This window comes from Helicoverpa armigera, chromosome 10, assembly GCF_030705265.1.
Source record: "Helicoverpa armigera isolate CAAS_96S chromosome 10, ASM3070526v1, whole genome shotgun sequence".
NCBI classification, from domain to species: Eukaryota; Metazoa; Arthropoda; class Insecta; order Lepidoptera; family Noctuidae; genus Helicoverpa; species Helicoverpa armigera.
The window spans coordinates 4,636,103-4,654,559 of NC_087129.1; the positions used below are offsets into that span (position 1 = coordinate 4,636,103).

The 18,457-nt window shown below is 36.6% G+C and overlaps 1 protein-coding gene across 1 annotated transcript; it reads right to left on the minus strand.

Moving 5' to 3' along the window:
* Positions 1 to 1,135: 1,135 nt before the first annotated feature.
* Positions 1,136 to 2,107, minus strand: LOC110371838 (achaete-scute complex protein T3). The gene has a single exon (XM_064036741.1). The coding sequence runs from the start codon at positions 2,023 to 2,025 to the stop codon at positions 1,378 to 1,380; it is 648 nt and encodes a 215-aa protein (XP_063892811.1). The 5' UTR covers positions 2,026 to 2,107; the 3' UTR covers positions 1,136 to 1,377.
* Between the last annotated feature and the right edge of the window lie 16,350 nt (positions 2,108 to 18,457).

Consider the following 18,457-nt stretch of genomic DNA (forward strand, 5'->3'; position numbering starts at 1 on the left):
GAAGTTAACCTTATCCGACTTGAGTTAAACCTATTTGAGGATTTAAGATATGGCGTATATTCGACGCGGTCGACACAATGAGCATAAATCTCTCCTATTGAATATTGAAACGAAACTAATCAGTTTCCATAGAAATTATTCTTATAAAACGTTCGATCACTTAACTGAGAGTCCTTCAGCATGCAGTACAACCAGTAGAACTGTATGTGTCACAATAAATGGTACCATTTTTATTCGTCGCGAGCTTCTTTGTCCTTTATCAGTGTCTTTTTATTCGCACATGTAAATGCATTTAGCTCCCACCTCCTTATCTTGGTGAACACCATTAATCTTGTATAACAATGTACCGGAGCTGCGTTTGCGCATCGATGGCTTAATCAAGCTCGCTGGCCGTATCAGTACTTTTTTAAATCTACGAAGATAAAATAATTCTGCACGGCTATCTCTACGAGGCTTCGTATCTCATTCACCGTTTCTTTCGATATTGGATTTAAAAGGTAATTATTTATTTATTTTCACACTTTTATCGGAATGCTTTGCGGGTTTTTGGCGGTACTGCAATTTGAGGCTGTAATGAAGCAGTATTTAAAAACGAAATTTAACTTTTGGTAGCGTATCTATAAAGAAAACCAAACATAAAATACTAACCTAACATGTACAACAAAAAAAACGTAGTTTTAAGAGTACGCACACTACAAACCTTTAGTCGGCAGGCTAGGACAAACTAATATTGTATTTAAAAATCTTCTTTTCTTATCAAGATTACAACTAGAATGCATACGAGTATGTACTATTTCTTTCTTAATCAAGAAGCATCAGCTATGGAATTCAACTCTATCATAGTTATCTTTTGTATTTTTATTTCTATGTTAAATAAGAAGATCCTTTTAAGCTTTGGAACTACTGCAGTTATTTTTAAAGGATCAAGAATAAATCATATTATATGCAAGAGAATATAAGTTTGCATTATTTATTTCATTATGATATCCTTCAAGGTTTGATCCATAAAGTTAGTAGCTGTATGCTTGTTGAAAATGTAATCCTCACACCTCAAAGTTTAAGAGGAGTTAAGTGACATCAATATAAGGATAAAAATCTGATTAAAACCACAAAGTATATTTGTAAGAAATTTTATATTTTTCATTTATATTATAATCTTTTATACACATTATTATTTACATAACGAGTAACATTACTCGAATATCTATACACAATGTACATTCACAGCCATAACAATAACAACATAATTTACATTATCTAGTGAATTATCTACGTACAACTATTATTTCTCTATACGATAAAGGCAATAAATTATTGAGAGTTCATTGACTTTGAAGACTAGACACCACCGCACTTTTTACACTAGGTAGTAGTTATCTACTTGTGTTGCCACCACGTAATGGCATCAAGTAAATCGTCTTCATCCATAGGACTCACTTGTTCTTCATGAGGCTGGTAGTTATTGGGGATGTAACCACCTGAGTACGCGGACGATACTCCAGAAGAACACTCAGAACCAGCTGGTGAAGGCACAGAGTCAGAATACGGAGAACTTCCATCAAAAACGCCTTCATCTACTTCATAAGGCGCTTGGGACTCCACTTGCGCGGTCCTTGTAACTCCATTCGCTGCATCGCTTTCGTCGATTAGGTTTTGCAAGTACCTGATGTATTCGACGACCATTCTGAGTGTGTCCACTTTGCTCAGCTTCTTTCCAGATCCACGACGAGCACCGCCAGATAAGGCAGCGATGACAGCAGCTGGCAGTCTCTTCCTCAAGGCATTGAATCCATCGTTCACTTGTTTAACACGATTCCTTTCCCGGGCATTCCTCCTCGCAATGGAAGCTGCTTGCGGCCCGGTATACGCAGTGTTCTTGTAATTGTATTTCTTCTTATCAGTTTGCAGGTCCAGGGTCAAATATTTGCGATCAGGAGCCGGTGCAATAGGCACCATTCTGGGAACGTCACTTTTGGCGTAAGCAACGTGATAATCGGAGAGTTTGTGTTGAATTCCTTGAAGCATTTTGACGGGTGATTGTAAAGTACGATGTTAGATGCGCACGCGGCAGATAAAATTTTAGAGAACTTTTGGGAGCTTCGATGTTGTCGACTACGGTCTAGTGAATGAGCGCTACGGGCAGCGGCTCCGCGTTATATGGGCCCACCTTGTCCAAAAAAATGGTTGGGACCCCTCACTCCCCTACTTTAAATCATTTTTTTGGGATCGTACCTGGAATATTCGTTTAAAGGTGTACTGTATAGTGGACCTGTACACGTGCCATTGAATTTAAATGTGTTTGACCACGATAGATTTGAATCGGTTTGATCAAGTTTTGAATCATATTGTAGCTGTTTCTACAATGTTTTGAAATGTGATACTTAGTAAGAATCAAGTGCATAATACTCAGTAAAATAAAATGCAATTACGACTAGTTACGACTGTTTTGCCTTTTTGCCATTAAAGAAACAAATTCAAAGCTTATTAGTTTTATATCCCTAGCTTTAAAACCGAATAATTATTTTCCACAGATTACGAGAATAATTTCTGCTAAAAAAAGCAATCAAAAAAGTATATGGAATAATCTGCGTTATGAGCAATAAAAGACAAAAAGTATGCATTTCAGTAGCCACTCGAGCTCATAAAATGAGTAGTTAGAAGTTATCTATATCTTATCCGCAACTCAACTAATGTTATTGCTAGCCAGCAGCTAACAATGTAAGACTGTCTGGACTAACTTTAGTAGAAATTATAATAAGTGCGAGGCAATAACAAAGAGTAATGGCGCCTGTGGATCAGCTGTTATTTTCACTGTTACGTAAACAATGTAACTTTCATTAAATTCATGTTAAGGGCACAAGTGGAACCATGCGGTCCACAGTACAGCATTTGAAATTTATTACGGTCAGCAAAATAAAAATTCAAGAGACTCGTTGCTTTGTATTTAGCGTAACAACAATGAGACCGTAGCCAATACGAATACCTACAACACAACTCGCGACTGTTCCGTCAAAGGTAAAATGAATCTTACGAGTTTGAGGATAAGGTCGAATATGAGTAATGGCACTTTTTCATTAACTATTAAAGCTTTAAAACCTGCTCACTGGGCGGCATTGCCTTCAGTGAACAACTGAAAAAGGTTACCTTAATTTAGAACGGAGCGTCAGTATTTTACACGGACTTGAATAGTGAAGAGCTCGCCATTGTCACATCCATTGTGCTTTAAAAAGATTACACAAGGAATGTGGGCCGAGCCATTGAGACACAGGGAAGAATGAATTGTTTAGAAGCTTTCAATCATCCATTGAAGAAGGCGCTAAAGTGATTTTAATAGACTCGGTGTCGCCTCCGAGAAGTACTCGTATTTAATATTGGTCCTTGACTTTTTTTTCAGTTATTTTGTTTCTGTCATTGTACGTTCTTTTAGCGGTATAACAATTTGCAGTCATATGATAATTGGTTTATTAAGGGTTAATAGGTTTAATAGGTTTGGGTTTGCTTTATTGTTTGCGTCATTTAATATAATATACTATTTTCTTAAAAAGGATTTGTTGACATATTGTAATCTTTGCAGATTTTAATCAATCTTTGTGATGTTAACATAAATTAATATACCAAGAAGCAAATAACGTTCTCGCCAGAGAGTCGTTAAACTTATCGATAAAGATTTAATAGGTATAATTTTATGGCTTCACAGGTTTACCGTGAAAGCCTACATGAGAATCATTTATATAATCTTTTTCCCCAGAGTCATATAACTTCTCACATATTCTTATGAACAGTGAGATCCCAGAGCGTTATATTAAGGCCATCAATCATCTTAGTTCGAATTCTCCTTCCTGCAAGTGAATTCGCAAAATATAATAAAATTGTGGGAGTGATACATCGGAGCACAAAGTGCGGACACAAAGGCGCTGCGGGCGTGCTCACAATACTATCGTCAAATAACATTTAGCCAGCCCACACCTTAGAAAATCGCAAAATAGAGACATCTACTGAACACAATGAACTACGAAAGAGCCAACGGAACCATAACCGATAATTACAGTCTTTGTATCATTCATACTTTGAGATTTTAAAACGAAAATAACAATGAACTGAAAGGAGCCTTTTGTGAAAATTGCAATGGAAATACATTTTGATTGAGCGTCCCTAAATAGCGGAGAGAATACTGTATCCGAGGTAGTTGATAAACTCATCTACTGGTTTATCACCGTGTATACACGGAGACTCGAGAAAAAGTGTACAAGCGTCAGTCCCATCGAATCGCACAAAAAGTAAAGTCTTGTTTAACTTGCAAAGGTAATGGGCTGTTATCCTTATTCGTCCGTGGCCGTCGTCTGCCAACGAAAGCAGGCACAGCTATGTGGGCAGTGCACTAGTAATAAACTCATTCGCAGGATTATTGGTAGACAAGGAGCGATCGGCTGACAGTTCCATTACGTGGCAGCCTAGCTAATATTTATAAACCGTTGAGGCCAGTCGATGCAGATACGCGGCCCGGTGGTCCACCGTGTATTGGAAAGTCTTTGATCGATAAAGTTGTAACTTTAATTACTAAACTGGAACCGAGGCCTGCTTTAAAAGGCACCGCGCCACGCGTCGAGGACCTCCACAGAATCCAACTTCTTGCAAAGCCTGTGCAAAAATAACTACAGGTCCTTCAGTTTTTATACCTATGCAATCGCAGTTTTTATTGCATTTTAATTACTCGTATATTATAAAGTTCGATTACTATTCAGAGGCGATGATTGCACTCAATTTGTGTGCCCTACTTAAGTGTTGTTTGTTTAACAGCTGAAACCTATCAAGGCTTTTTTAAATTAAAATGTTTGAAAACTGACTCCGTTTAAATCAGGGCCTAAAACATATTATATTATAACTAACATCAGTAACAATATAGTAACCAGCAACGAATTAAATGCGAGTCATCTCACATTTTGTATAACATTCAAAGGGTCAAATAGAGAAATGCTTATCTAAACAGATGCGAGCTAATATTATAGAGAATTGTTTGCTTAGCGAAGTGTTTGGCACAAGCCATATAGTAGACTCTTGCGCACCTTGCCAACATGTGTGCAATCCTTTCGCATCTGCCGATCTTGCACTGATTTTTATATGAATAATATGACGAATTATAGTCGGAGCTTTTATTCGAGATGGCACCTTTCCGGATGTGCATCGACAGCGGATGTTACCTTCTCTATATCGGTTATGTATTGCGAAATGAGATGACAAACATATTATTGCAATAGAATATTATATTTTTGAAGTATGTTAATAAAACATGTTTAAATACTTTAGTATCTGTTTCATAAGTCTTTTGCTGTTCGTTAAACCAACAGTTTTTTTCGCAACATAATAGCCTACATTAGGCCAAAAACCGCAAATCCGAACCCACATTAAGATGTCAATAGTGACATACCTATCGATCCTCCACGGGGGCACGTCTTTAATAGAGTTATACGCATGACAGTGCGCGCAGAATAGCGCATTGTTGTGCAACATGGCGTGCCCCATTGACATATTAGCTTTTTAGTGGCATCTTCAACCATTGTGCACCATGTTTACAGTAAAGCCACACGTGGACAATCTTCAATCTCCTTTGGCATATTTTTTTCTGGGACCTTTTCGGAATTCTCGCTGTGTGTTCCCAAATCTGACATAGAAAGTTTTTAATGACATATTAAACGTCATAAACAGCCATTATCTGCTCCCCACGATCCGCGGCGCTTCCCGCAGTGAGACGCAAATTTAAATTCAATTAACAAACTATAAACGTAAATATTAAGCTTAAGCTTATGACGCTAATTTGGACTACTCATAGCAACGACTTAATTATTATTTTAATGAAATATTGTAACTATTAACATAACTCATTGTTAAAGGACTGAGATTAGAGGCTGGCCGCAGCATCACGGTATTTAGAGCTATTAAGAGGGTCATTTAAGTGAGGTTATTTCACTCAAAGTATTCATTTGTTTTGTTGGTGAGGCAGCATTGAAATATTACACCAACCCGCCTTGCCCTGCCCAACTTAAACGGTTTTGCGTCCCAAACACACCCTAAAACATTTAGTATGTTTTTAATTACATCAAGTTCAGTCTTCTGTAGGTACTCATGTCTCATAAAATGTACGGAACAACAAGCAAGTCACCAATAAGTTAGATGCCAATTATTCTCGTCCACTTTATCTTGAAGGAGTTTGACATTTATAGCCCCTACTATCCTCTGAAGATTTGCGAAACTGTAAGTACCCGAACATGGCGATATTTTTCTCCGGCAATGATGGAATGACATGAAATGTTCGCAAGTTATTACCGAGGTAACGCCTCACGCACGACTGAAATAGCTAGGCCAGTTAACCCGCACCCGCCCTAGCACTAAAAATCTTTACGATTATTACAATAATTATATGTATCTCACTACACCAATGACAGAATGAAGATTTAAATCACTGTCGAGTAATTAAAGGTGAAAAGGAATTATTTCCTACAAGAGCTTCGGTATTGTTATCTCAGAATGTCACCAGCACGGAGGTCAGAGACGATCGTAAATGGGTAATTAAACGTAATCAAATTAAATGCGCGCGCAACTAATTAATGCATGTATTAACAAACAAGACACCAATAAAACGTAATCAGGAGATAAATAAGAAAAATAACAACCATCAGTTACGGACCACCAGTGCGGAGGAATTATTCAAACTGATGAAAACACGCGTATGTCTGCGCCTAAAGATATCGAACCTCATTACCTAATTGATCGTAACGCGTTATTAATTCAAATCATATGAACTTAGCATTACGTATGCAAGCAACAGTCGGGGTGGTCCTCGACACCGAAGGTACGTTCTAAAATGAAGCATTAAAAATCGCTATCGTTAAGGTCAACGGGCCTACTGTTACAGTAGGAGAATCATAATCTATGATGCACCGTGAAAATTTATGACTAATTTGTTATGATTTTTTAGAGCAAAGCCTGTGGGAAAAAACGTAGGAGGCAAATAACAAGATATTTTAAGCTCAAGTTTTATTTACGTTGATATTGCAGTTTAATGATCGGCTACATCAAAACTCAATTAATAGTTCATACCTACTTGATATTGATTAAATTAAATTGTAAAATAAATGGTTTCCTTATTTTTTACGGTATTTTATATTTTTTAAGTAAAAATAAAACCTGTAAGTTATGTTTAACAATTTTCTGTAATACTAGGTATATTTTAATTTTAACCGACGGCGTTTCCTAGAGTTATCTTTTAAACCGAATAATCAAACTCACTAACAAGAGTAATACACATAAATTTTCGTATTGTAATTAACCAAGAGTAACAAATGGTAATTATAGTAATGAAACCCACTTAAGCCGTCAAATATAAGTATTTCAATAAATTTCGAAACTACTTACAGGCTTAAACTATGCCTACACCTTATTAATTATGAAAAGTTAAAACTGCCTCAATACCTTACTTTGAAATAAGTTACTTATTGACAAGAACAGAAACATTCAGGTATTCGTCTCATTAAAACATAATCAGCTCTTTTAATTCATCAATACTGGTAAAAAAGTATTTCTCCTCAATGAATGAAAGATTACATTAACGTTGTATCAATGTGACAGCGTAAATGACAAACCGTTTCTTGAATGGCTTTGAAAACTTTTTAAGCGTAAATATACCTATATACATAACGGACTCCATACATAATATTAATTTCAATAATTGTATTCAATTATCTTCAATATGTGGGCTACTTAACACTAAAACAATTTTATAATTGCACCAATATAGTTCCTGAGATTTGTGCGTGCAAACAAGAAAGAAACTAACTCTTCAGCTCATTAACATTAATACTCACATAATTGTTTATCTCTCTCCCCAAAGTAAGTTCTGAAACATCACTAAAAGGCAGAATAGTATAAGTTCTAAATATAACAAATTGTTTAATAAAGAACCTTAACAATGGGATAGGTGCTACAAGGACCCCACGTCACCCGATATTTGACACTTTATGCCCTTTGGGTTTTTTACCCGCGCTTCATAAAGACCTTAAATGCTCTTAGGAGACATTTAATACTCCATTAAATAACACGGGAACCCATGCTATAAAGGGACTCAAAAGTACATCTCAATTTAACGCGAAGATTACCTTTTTAATAAATTCTCAGTTCTTTATTAATAATCTCTAAGCCTCGGATTTGTTAAAAGATTTTATTTTCAAACGATTCATTTTAAATACAGTACTCATTTTTTAATCTCTTTGGTGTAATTATGTATGGTTTTGAAAACCAGTCCAATTCCATTAATATGTTGTTTCTACTTCGTTAGCATGGAAACTGAACGACTTTATTGGTTTAACAAAACACTGCGTTATTAAGTTGTCAAAATTCACACTCTCCCGTTGTTTTCACACCAATTAAATATGCACTTGATACCGATACCAACAATCTTGTTAATCTCTTGTATCCACCAATCATGTGTTATTGGTTTTCGTGTGAATTATTTTGAACAAAATCGTTCCACTTAATGAAAGGGCTACAGAGTAACAAACAGATCAACAGAAGACATAAACGCGTTTATCCTGAACCCGTATACATAATTATTGGGAGAATACGAAAAACCCTTAGATGGAATTTATATAACAAATACAAGAAGGAACTAATGACTCATTTGCAGTTTCAACTATTGACTAATGAATTTTAATTCTCGAATTAAACATGAATATTGAATAAACAACAACCACTTCCAAGGAACAAAATTCCTACAATTCCAACATTGAATCGAGGCCTTCATTTTAAAATTAAATTAACAGACGAAAACCAGAAACTAATTAGTGGGACCAGTGCCTTTGATTTCTGGAACTTTTTGTATCGAAAATACAAATAATAATTTAATATTCGTTGCTTTAACTACCCTCGGTTAAGAGCCGCTAATTACGGTACCTCAAACATAAATCAAACCAGTATTTACTCAGATCTTAATTAAAGCTTTCGGATGCAATTGTCTGGCATACAATCGGGGCTAATTACCTTTGTATTCAAATATGTACCACCGAATGGGAACACAATATAAAACTGGAAGCTATATTCCTTAAACAATCATAACTCCTTTCGACAGCCTTTAGAGTAACCGCTCACTGCAAACTTTGAGTTGGTCGAATACGTTGGAAGGAAACAAGATTTTCTTTAAAAAAATTGCCAACTATCGGGTCAACTATAGGGTCAACTGTCGGCCGACTGTGTAATCTACAGTCTGCAAATACTCTTAATTTATCGAAGCAAAAACAGAAATAGTGTACTTATTGAACCAGGGACAGATATCGATTGTCTCGTTCCCGAAAACTTTTCGAAAAACAAGTGAAGTCGTTTAAATAAGGCACATTTTGAAATGAGAAAACAAATGACGGCTGTGTTATTCGAATGCAATTTTTAAATTCTTCGGTAATGAACTGGTGACAATCAATGTTCATCTTGTGGCACGATAAAATCTGCCTGCTTTATAAACGTTTCCTCATTGATTAACTAATTTCAAGTAACTACTTTTTAAGCTAAAATAATTTAAGTGATTGAATATTTTTTAAAGCAGTTCGTTTGAGAATACGCACTGACAATTTCCGTTACACAAAAAAATGATTTTGAAATTGATATACACAAAAAGAATTTGAAAACAATGTGAGAAATAACTGAAATTATTCATTTTTTTCTTGAAACGAGCACGTAGCTTCTGAGTATTTACACTTACAACTCGGCCTATATTTTCCCAGTACAAATTAATTCGTAGCAGCTATCAAGCCTAGGCCTCAAAGTGACGATGATGAATCAGTGCTGAGAACTGAACTGATTGAATGACACTTGTATTGAATGAATGCGATGTGTATGCACGGGCCGCGTCAACCCCAGTCTATCTCCTGTCGGACTTACCTACTAATACATTAACATCAAATGGCAAGTCAATCAAGGGAGGCAATTCATAAAATATTTATGGTATGAAAAGTAAGTAAGATAAAGAATTAGAGAGATTTTCTTGAAATTTTTAATGAGGTTGTTTTGTGCCCGTTGTCACCAGTAATCTCTTAACGTTTCCCTAACTAAGTGTCACTTAGAATAAGGGCTCCTCCAATAATAATAAAGGTTATAAGGGACACTTAAACCTTGGTGACAACGATATTCGTATTAAGTGTTCCCTAAATGCTCTTAGGGGATCCATAAATTTAGGCATTTGTTGGTGAAAATGGGCATGAGGGGCTCAATTGAATCATAACTTTTGTAAATACTTGCACTTGTGTCTGTATTGCTATAAAATTGTCTAATTTATTTGTACAGTGAGATCATAAATAAAAACTGCGCATTAATCAATGGATGTACAGTGAAAGCCAGTTTGCCAACCTTCAATTCATACCGGCTTCAAAGAAAAGTATAAAGGATAAAACAACGGATTCGTTTAACTAAAACACAGGGATTTTATCTACAGCCGTTTGCCTTAAGCTATTTGAATAGCAAATGATGTATCCATTTCGGGTGCGATCATCTCTCCGATATCCGATACCAAATTAATACTCTTTTAGTTCGATAAAACAAACAGATATTTGCATATATCTTGATGGTGTTTTATGTTTTTTTAGTACGAAAATAGTAAATGGTCTTGATACTTTTATTTTGTAAGGGATACTTCTAAAAATTTTACTATCTCTTGAAAGTTGAAACTGATTTTGTCCCTGATAGCAATTCAGAAGATAAGACTTTATTACGTGACTATTGAACAGGCAGAGAATTAAGCTCGAATTACTAAGTACCAAATACCTTAACATCGTTATGTTTAAACTTAAACATAAAAAGTCGGTAGTAAAAATCTATTTTAAGGGTAGCTACCAAACTTTTTTTGTATTATATTGCCTGAAAAGTGCTTAACAGTGCAGATGTAAAACTATGAGACACTTCAATACATATAAAGTATCAAAACCTATTGATCGTAGTATAAATCGTTTAATCCCATGTTTATTTTGTTTGCCAAAAACAAGCGGGTTGCCAGGATAAGTAATAGCTTAATATCACGTTGCTTCGGCGGAGGTGGCTGGATTCTCGGCTTCGGTGGAGGCCTCCGCTTACCCAAATGTATGTTATTAGTAAAACTGAGGCTTTAACAAACAACTGTCGGTAACAATAGCCCGTAACACCTACGAAGTTTATTGCTCGCCTGAGAACGATCAAGGCTAACTACAAAAGTATTCAACGAGAAATTAACACCAGCATTTTACAACCCATCCTCCATTTTAATCTGACTGCATTAAAAATATCTACAAAACGTTTGAACTAATTTAACTTGCATATTCATAATTGCATTGCATTAAGTAAAGTTTCATCTAGATACGCCGACAGCGAAGCGAAATAAAGATACAAATGTCTCTTCGTGCAGTAGTAAAGTGTATAACTACTTTATAACGACAGACTTTTAATGATTCCACGGTCAAAATGTTCAAAGATAAAACTTTAGTGTAAAGTAAACTGATGACAGACTTTACAGATTTAAGAGAAGTATATACAGGGTGGCTCGAAGTTGATTATCCTATCGATGATATAATTATTGTAAATGGTAGTAAAACTCTTTTCTGTACGACAATAATTCCTGGGGTCTTTAAGAATGCCGTTTGTTTGTGCTATGTGAATCAACAAACCTCAGACTCTTGAAGTACTACGCAAACTCATTGCGGTACGTTCTGGCAACGCAAAAGAGCGATAGAAAATGACAGAATTCGGAGACTTTCTGACGGCTACTTAGCGAAAATGAAATGTCAAATAAACATAATACCAAATGGAAAATTTTCATTTATATACATATACATATTGCCCAATTACATAGTGTGACAAGTTTCGCGCCACCGTGATATCACTGGTATTTTTTCTTTCGCTCCTTTTACGTTCTCGTGGTGTCGAGATATGGATCGATGCAAATATTACTTTTTTTGATAATTTAGTATTATATTGCAACGCAAATCGCAATCGTTGTGTTTATTATAAGCTTCATTAACACGCCATGATAGTGGCGCTTTACCGACATACTATCATAATATATTATAAGCAGTTAAGTATTAAAGCACGTGCGTATAAAACACGTGAGAACAGCATCTATATTCTGAAATTCAAAATTGAAATTACTAGCTCAATATTACTGGGCGAATTGTTTTATTACTTTACCTAACTCAACGTACTTTCACAATTGTTTTCCTTGAGCCCATAAAATCCTGACTTCTGTCCGGATTTTAAATATTTAAAATTCAGCTAATATCCAGCAACATAATAAAAGCTTAGCATGAAACGTTACCACGGCATGAGTTGCGCTGAAAGGCCACCCATCTAGCGCCCCACACCGCGTCCACCGCCACTGTGACGGATCCCAGCCACGCCCCTCATTTGTTATACAAATTTTATACTACCCTCCAAGCTAAACTACTAAAAGCCCTCAAATTCTCTACATATTGCTTAGAAGCCACTAAGACAAAGATGAGATTTTTATTTTAAGATCTCTAAGAGATTATGCTGGTGAAACTGAAGATGCGAAATCCTAAAATGCTTTTAACTAGAAACTACATAGATACGAAAACGCACTATCATTCGTAGCATCTAGACGCCATAGTCAATGGTAGAAAATGGCTCGTGCTCGAATATAATACAAAATGTAATCGTTTTCATATGACTGCAAGTGCAAACAGTAAAACAACTACTGATCTGTACTGCGGTCAGACAATGTTATAATCCCTTGAAGGCCGTGAAGAAATTTCATTAAATTCTCTATCACCCGAGGACAATGCAATTGTACGGGGGCAATCGAGATTGAGACGGCAGGAGCGTATTGCACACCAGGCCCCGGGCCGGTGGTGTGGTACCGCTCCTTGATTAAATAAACCTTCAAGTGAACGTCACGCCGCCGGCCTCACACGTCAGTCTTCGGCATATCGCACGGGCTACATACATGCGTGTCATTCACTCGCTCTTTATTATTTACCATCCCACCGACCATTATTGTTTTTCCATTACTCACTATAGCACCTACCGCTTTAAAATCTTCGTTGTGACCGTCTGCACCTGTTTAACTTTTTATTTGATGACATATAGCACAGTTCTTATTCTGAATTCCTGACCCAGTTATGTTAATACGCAACAATGAGATTACGACGTTTTTATTCGTCGTTTAATTTTATTGAGCCTTTAAATAGAGTCGTTTTAGATTTCGTTATCATCATCATAAATAATCCCGAGGGCTATTTGTCCTTTGTGAAGATTTTGCGCATGAGTGACATTTGTTTGAGTAAACTAACGATGCATGTTTTTGTGAGGCATCTTCAGGAGCTTCTATTAATATTCATTACATCAAGCAACTTGTATATATTTTGCCGTATGGGAGAAATGGTTCAAGTTGCAACCTTGAGGCACTCGCGGCGATTCGAAGCAATTTGTTAAGATGTTGCTGCTATTTGTCTACAAGAAACAACATTTATCACCGGAGTGTGCAGTAAACTTGGATGCTTCGTCCACTAGTCACAATTTATGATACAATTGTGGAATACCTAACTTGCCAGCGGTTTATTCATGGCTTTCTATTAAAGAGCACAGTTAAGACGATATATAGGTGCCACATGAGCTCTAAATTATGTTACCCAATTTTCGTTTTAGCTGTAAAATTGCTAATCACTTTACCATAGGTCCTAGTGGCCTGTAAATATCGTAAATAAGAATTATTCAAAAATACAAAAACAAAAGTGTATCGATATTCCATAGTGACTAATGAATTGATAGTATGCAGACATTTCAAAGATAAAGAATACCGTTACTGATGTCACAATTCAGATAAACCCGTACCTGCTAAATAAATAATTATGTAAATTCAAGAATTCAATATCTATAAGCATTGACGTTAGTTGTATGGTAACGTAATTAAAATATGTTAGGATTTCAAATAAAATTACGAAAGCCACATTTCGTTCCGCCCAAAATTATGACTTAATAAAATGTAACGTTTGCCGTAACTCATGCAGTGATAAAAGGAGCTATGACAGGTCCGCTCCTCAAACTGTATGCGTGGAATCTATTAAACACGCTGACCTGTCACCAGCAACACACAATTTATGTGGAATTATTTTGATAGCACTTTAAATTATCGAACAGGATCCGGGAGTAGTTTAGTCGAAGGCGGGTATTAACAATGGGTTATCAACTTGCGTTTGATTAGTCTGTTAGCAATGAAACAGTTTTGAGTTCGGACCGTGATATTGAGTTCAAGTTTTGAGCAAGTGATAAAGGGATTGGTATCAAATATGGTGCAATTTATTGTATCACCCAATAAGCATAAATCAATAATCAAACAATGACCCCGGTACGATAAAGGAACTTACATAAGTCAGTTGGGACTGTAGAAGCAAACTAATAAATTCAAAGGATTGACTCGGCGATGTGGTGAGAACTCGTCCATTTACAGAAGCCGCCACATTACAGGAGCATAAATCTAAGCGAAGTCATCCGAGTGTCGTGAGACGCCCCGCTCGCCTCGTGAATGGACCGATATGAAGGATGGCCGGGGCTTCGGCCCGAGCCCCCGGACCTCGCGAGGCCGCATCTCAACCACCGCCTTAAACGGGACGTTTTGACAACCGCCGATATGTGAATTGAAATATGAAAGCCGCTGATACGAGTGACTCGAGTATTGATGTAGCAAAATAAAATATACATTTTTAAGTACGCAGTAGAATATTGTAGACGACATTCAACGATACCAAATAAAATGATAAAAGTAAAAGATCCAGACTTATTATAAATATATTCATCACGCTTTAATCATTTCTTTTGAAGAGTCGACGTCAATTTGGCGGCTCTGAGCTTGAATTCAAAGCTGATGAAAAAAACACAATGGGATTATGCAGGCCTAATGGTCCACCGAACATGGGCATTAATCTCGTCATACAATATTGATGTTTCCACAATTTATTGCCGGTGCTTAGAGGAATCACAAAGTCAAAACGGCTTATTAATGTGTGAAGAAACTCACCTCCTCTGGAAACGTTCTCATGTGACATATTTTTATGAAACCGCGGGGGCTCGTTAGCAGAATATTTCGTTTTCGTCCGCAGAATACAATTAAATGTGAAACTCAAAAACATAAGTCATCATTTTAATAATCTTATCTATAATATTGTATATTAATGCTTATTCGTTTTCTGGTGCGGCAAAAAGATACTATTCTCAAACACACTACCGAAGTTAAAAAATACTTTTAATATAAATGAGAACTTGAGTTTTAAGAGGCGGTTCCATTGTAGAAGACTCAGAGTTGACTTTAATCTGCTTAAAATCAGGAGACATTCGCTTCCAAAGCACGTTTCGTGATTGAATAAGATTTAATCTGTTTCCCCGTACGAACAGAAATCCCCGTCTCCCTCAATGAATCCTTAATCGGTGAATAATTTACTGAAGCATGCATGTTCTTAGCTGTGTCTATAAATAAATCAATCAAATATTATAAAATAAGTCTCGCATACATTCGTAAATATCACTGTACGAATCTTTAATACATCTCATACCGCGACACCTTGACACTTTATTTTATTTACATCTAAATTAAAGAATAATCAGCGTTATTTATTTTTTTTATTTTTTTATTTTTAAATGTTATCTTGGGTCGGTATCCTAAGGTATGATTATGAAACCTTGCAAGGCAGCTGTTCGAAAAATAATATTTAGCGCCAAATGTAACGATGACCATCACCAGAGCCGCTGCTAATTAGCTGTTTTAATCAAGACTTTATTAAAATCTCATTACACTTGACGACTCTTATTACTCTTTTTACCTTTGAACAAGCGATAAATAAAGCAATAATTTTATACTGGTCGGTGTTATTCCCTCGGCGGTACCATTTAGGGGCGTAACGTTTTATTGTAATGCAAATCTGTGCTTTTTCCCAGTAATAAAAGTATTTAGATGGCAACACGTGACGACAGGCGCTGCGGGCAACACCGGGACGCAAATTATGGCAATCTTGACACCTACGAGGCGCTAACTGGGGTGCACCCTGCAATTTTCTCGACGTGCAACACCGAAGCCTCGCACGTAAGGTCCGCTGCCGGCGCGGGCGGCGGTATGCGGGCACTGATTTGCTTTAATTTACGCCCATGTATTTCTAACTCGCGTTTTATTATTGTTTTGAACTTAAATTAGACGAGAAATATGGTGTTTCTACTGCGTGTACTCCGGAACCGCCTATTATGGTAATGATTCATTATTTTGTACGCGTATTGCTTCATTTCCTGCTATTTTCTTGTCTTGTATATTCAGGGAAATATCCACAATTCATAATTTTATTGTTTACATTACTGCTAATCACGATTTGTAACTCATTGACAAATTACCTAGTCTACACACAGTCTTAAACTGTGGGAATACAAATATTTTATTTTTAACCTTTGTTATAAGAGGCCTATAAACCAGTACCTAATATAAATCTTAGTAACATTATTAGTAATGTTGTGTATGTTGTAGAACAAAAGCCGATCGAGATAATATCTGGAGTTCAAAGGCGTGTGGCGCGTAGCTGCCGAACGCAACCGTGTGTAATACGGTCCAGTGTGGCGTGGCTCCCAGCTCCCAGCTCCCACGTACGTCTGCCGACCGGACGGACGCGAGAGAAACAATAGCTGCCCGGACACAAGGAAACCGATCGATTTTAAAATCACAACCGCAATCTTTGCGCGGTGCAATCTTGCAAATATTTATTGTATGTCAAAACAATATGCCGAAATGGAACGCTTATTGCGGTTTTTACAAATGTGTCTGGTTTGCTGCAAGCGCTCGTTAGCGTGAGGAACGACGCATTGTAGGGTACAATGGAGGGCGGGGCGCGCCCGCGGCGCCTGCGCAGCGCGGGAAAACGCTCGCCCAAGTGTTCCACATTTAAATCAATGACAGACGCGGTGAACTATCCGTTTGCGCATCAAGAACAGATACTGCATCTTATAGTGTGCACGTTATGCATTTCTCAGTTAATAAACACATTTAGGCATAATTTTATTATAACGCAAGATTTTACATATTATTTTATCACATTACATTCCTGAAGCAGATTATGTGCGGTAAATTGAGACCGTACTAATAATATTAAGGTTTTAGTATCTTCTTCATTTTTATTAAGATATAATTTAAAAAAATTGATCTTAAAGTCTTTAATGGTTTAATTTGATTCACTTTTTTACGATTCCAATTCAAAAACTTTAATTCATTGAGCCAAAACATTCTTAAAGTGCATCGCCGCCAGTGAAGCAGCTCAGATGACTTGCAAAAAGTAATTAAAATAAAATTCGTTGGGCATTGAGGACAAACTTATATTGCTAATTTTTTGCATCAATCTTAAATTAAAATCACAAATTCCCTTTATAATGAACTTCTTAATCCTGTCTTACTTCGCTGGCCACAAAATATCTTGAATCTTTTATAATTACTTAATCTATAAAGTTTATCAGGAAAAAATTAAAAACGCAAGAGTCAAGAAACCTTTAGGTTTAAGTACGTAACCCGTCACTCAGACGCGCAGTCAAAGCATCCACTTATCCCACATTGTCTTGGGAGCTGCTGCGACCGGTTCCACATGTTATTAAACCTTCTATAAATAAATAATATCATAACATCCCGAAAGTCCCGTTGCTTCCAATAGCGTTTACGGCGCGTGGCGGTCGCGAGCAAACGCGCGCTGCCACAGTTTTACGACAAAATAATATTCTTTAATTATAATGGAGCGTCGTGAAGTAAAAAGGCGGCGCACGCGACATCTGTATTAAATTTTAATGGAATAACAGTTGCACCTGCGCGAACGCAGTCGGGTTTGCTCGAGAGTCGATCTCTGCGCTCAGGCTCCAAGAATCTACTAAGTGTATCAAATTAAAAATTAAATACCTCAACCTTTCACAACACTGACGACAATGTCTGTTACGATGCTCGAGATTTTAAAAAAGCTAAGTCATTATCATTGAGGCACGATGTCCTTCAATGGAAAGGGAAAGCGCATAGCGCAAGGGTGCATACATATCTAGCAAGCACAAAACCTCGCATAGCTATGCTTTGCTCTCATATTTTACTTTTCCAAATATTCTTAGATTAAGGAGTTTTCCGGCAGTTTTTTCATATTTTTCGATTTGGAAAAGTTCATTCTTAGCATCAAGAACTTACAAGCCATAACGAACACGCCCGCTACACACACATACATACAAATTGGCAATGGAACAAATCTTCTGGCGCACAATTATAGTAACGAATGACGAACATTGCATTCGGTAATAAATGTCAGTCATGATACTTCTCATTAGCCGCGAATCACTTGGAAAAAGTTTTTTCTTGTTGCAGCTTCCTTAGGTAATAAGGAAGACGCAATTCGGTTAAAGTATTCTTTCTTTGTCGCAATATATTCTTTTAAACTTGAAT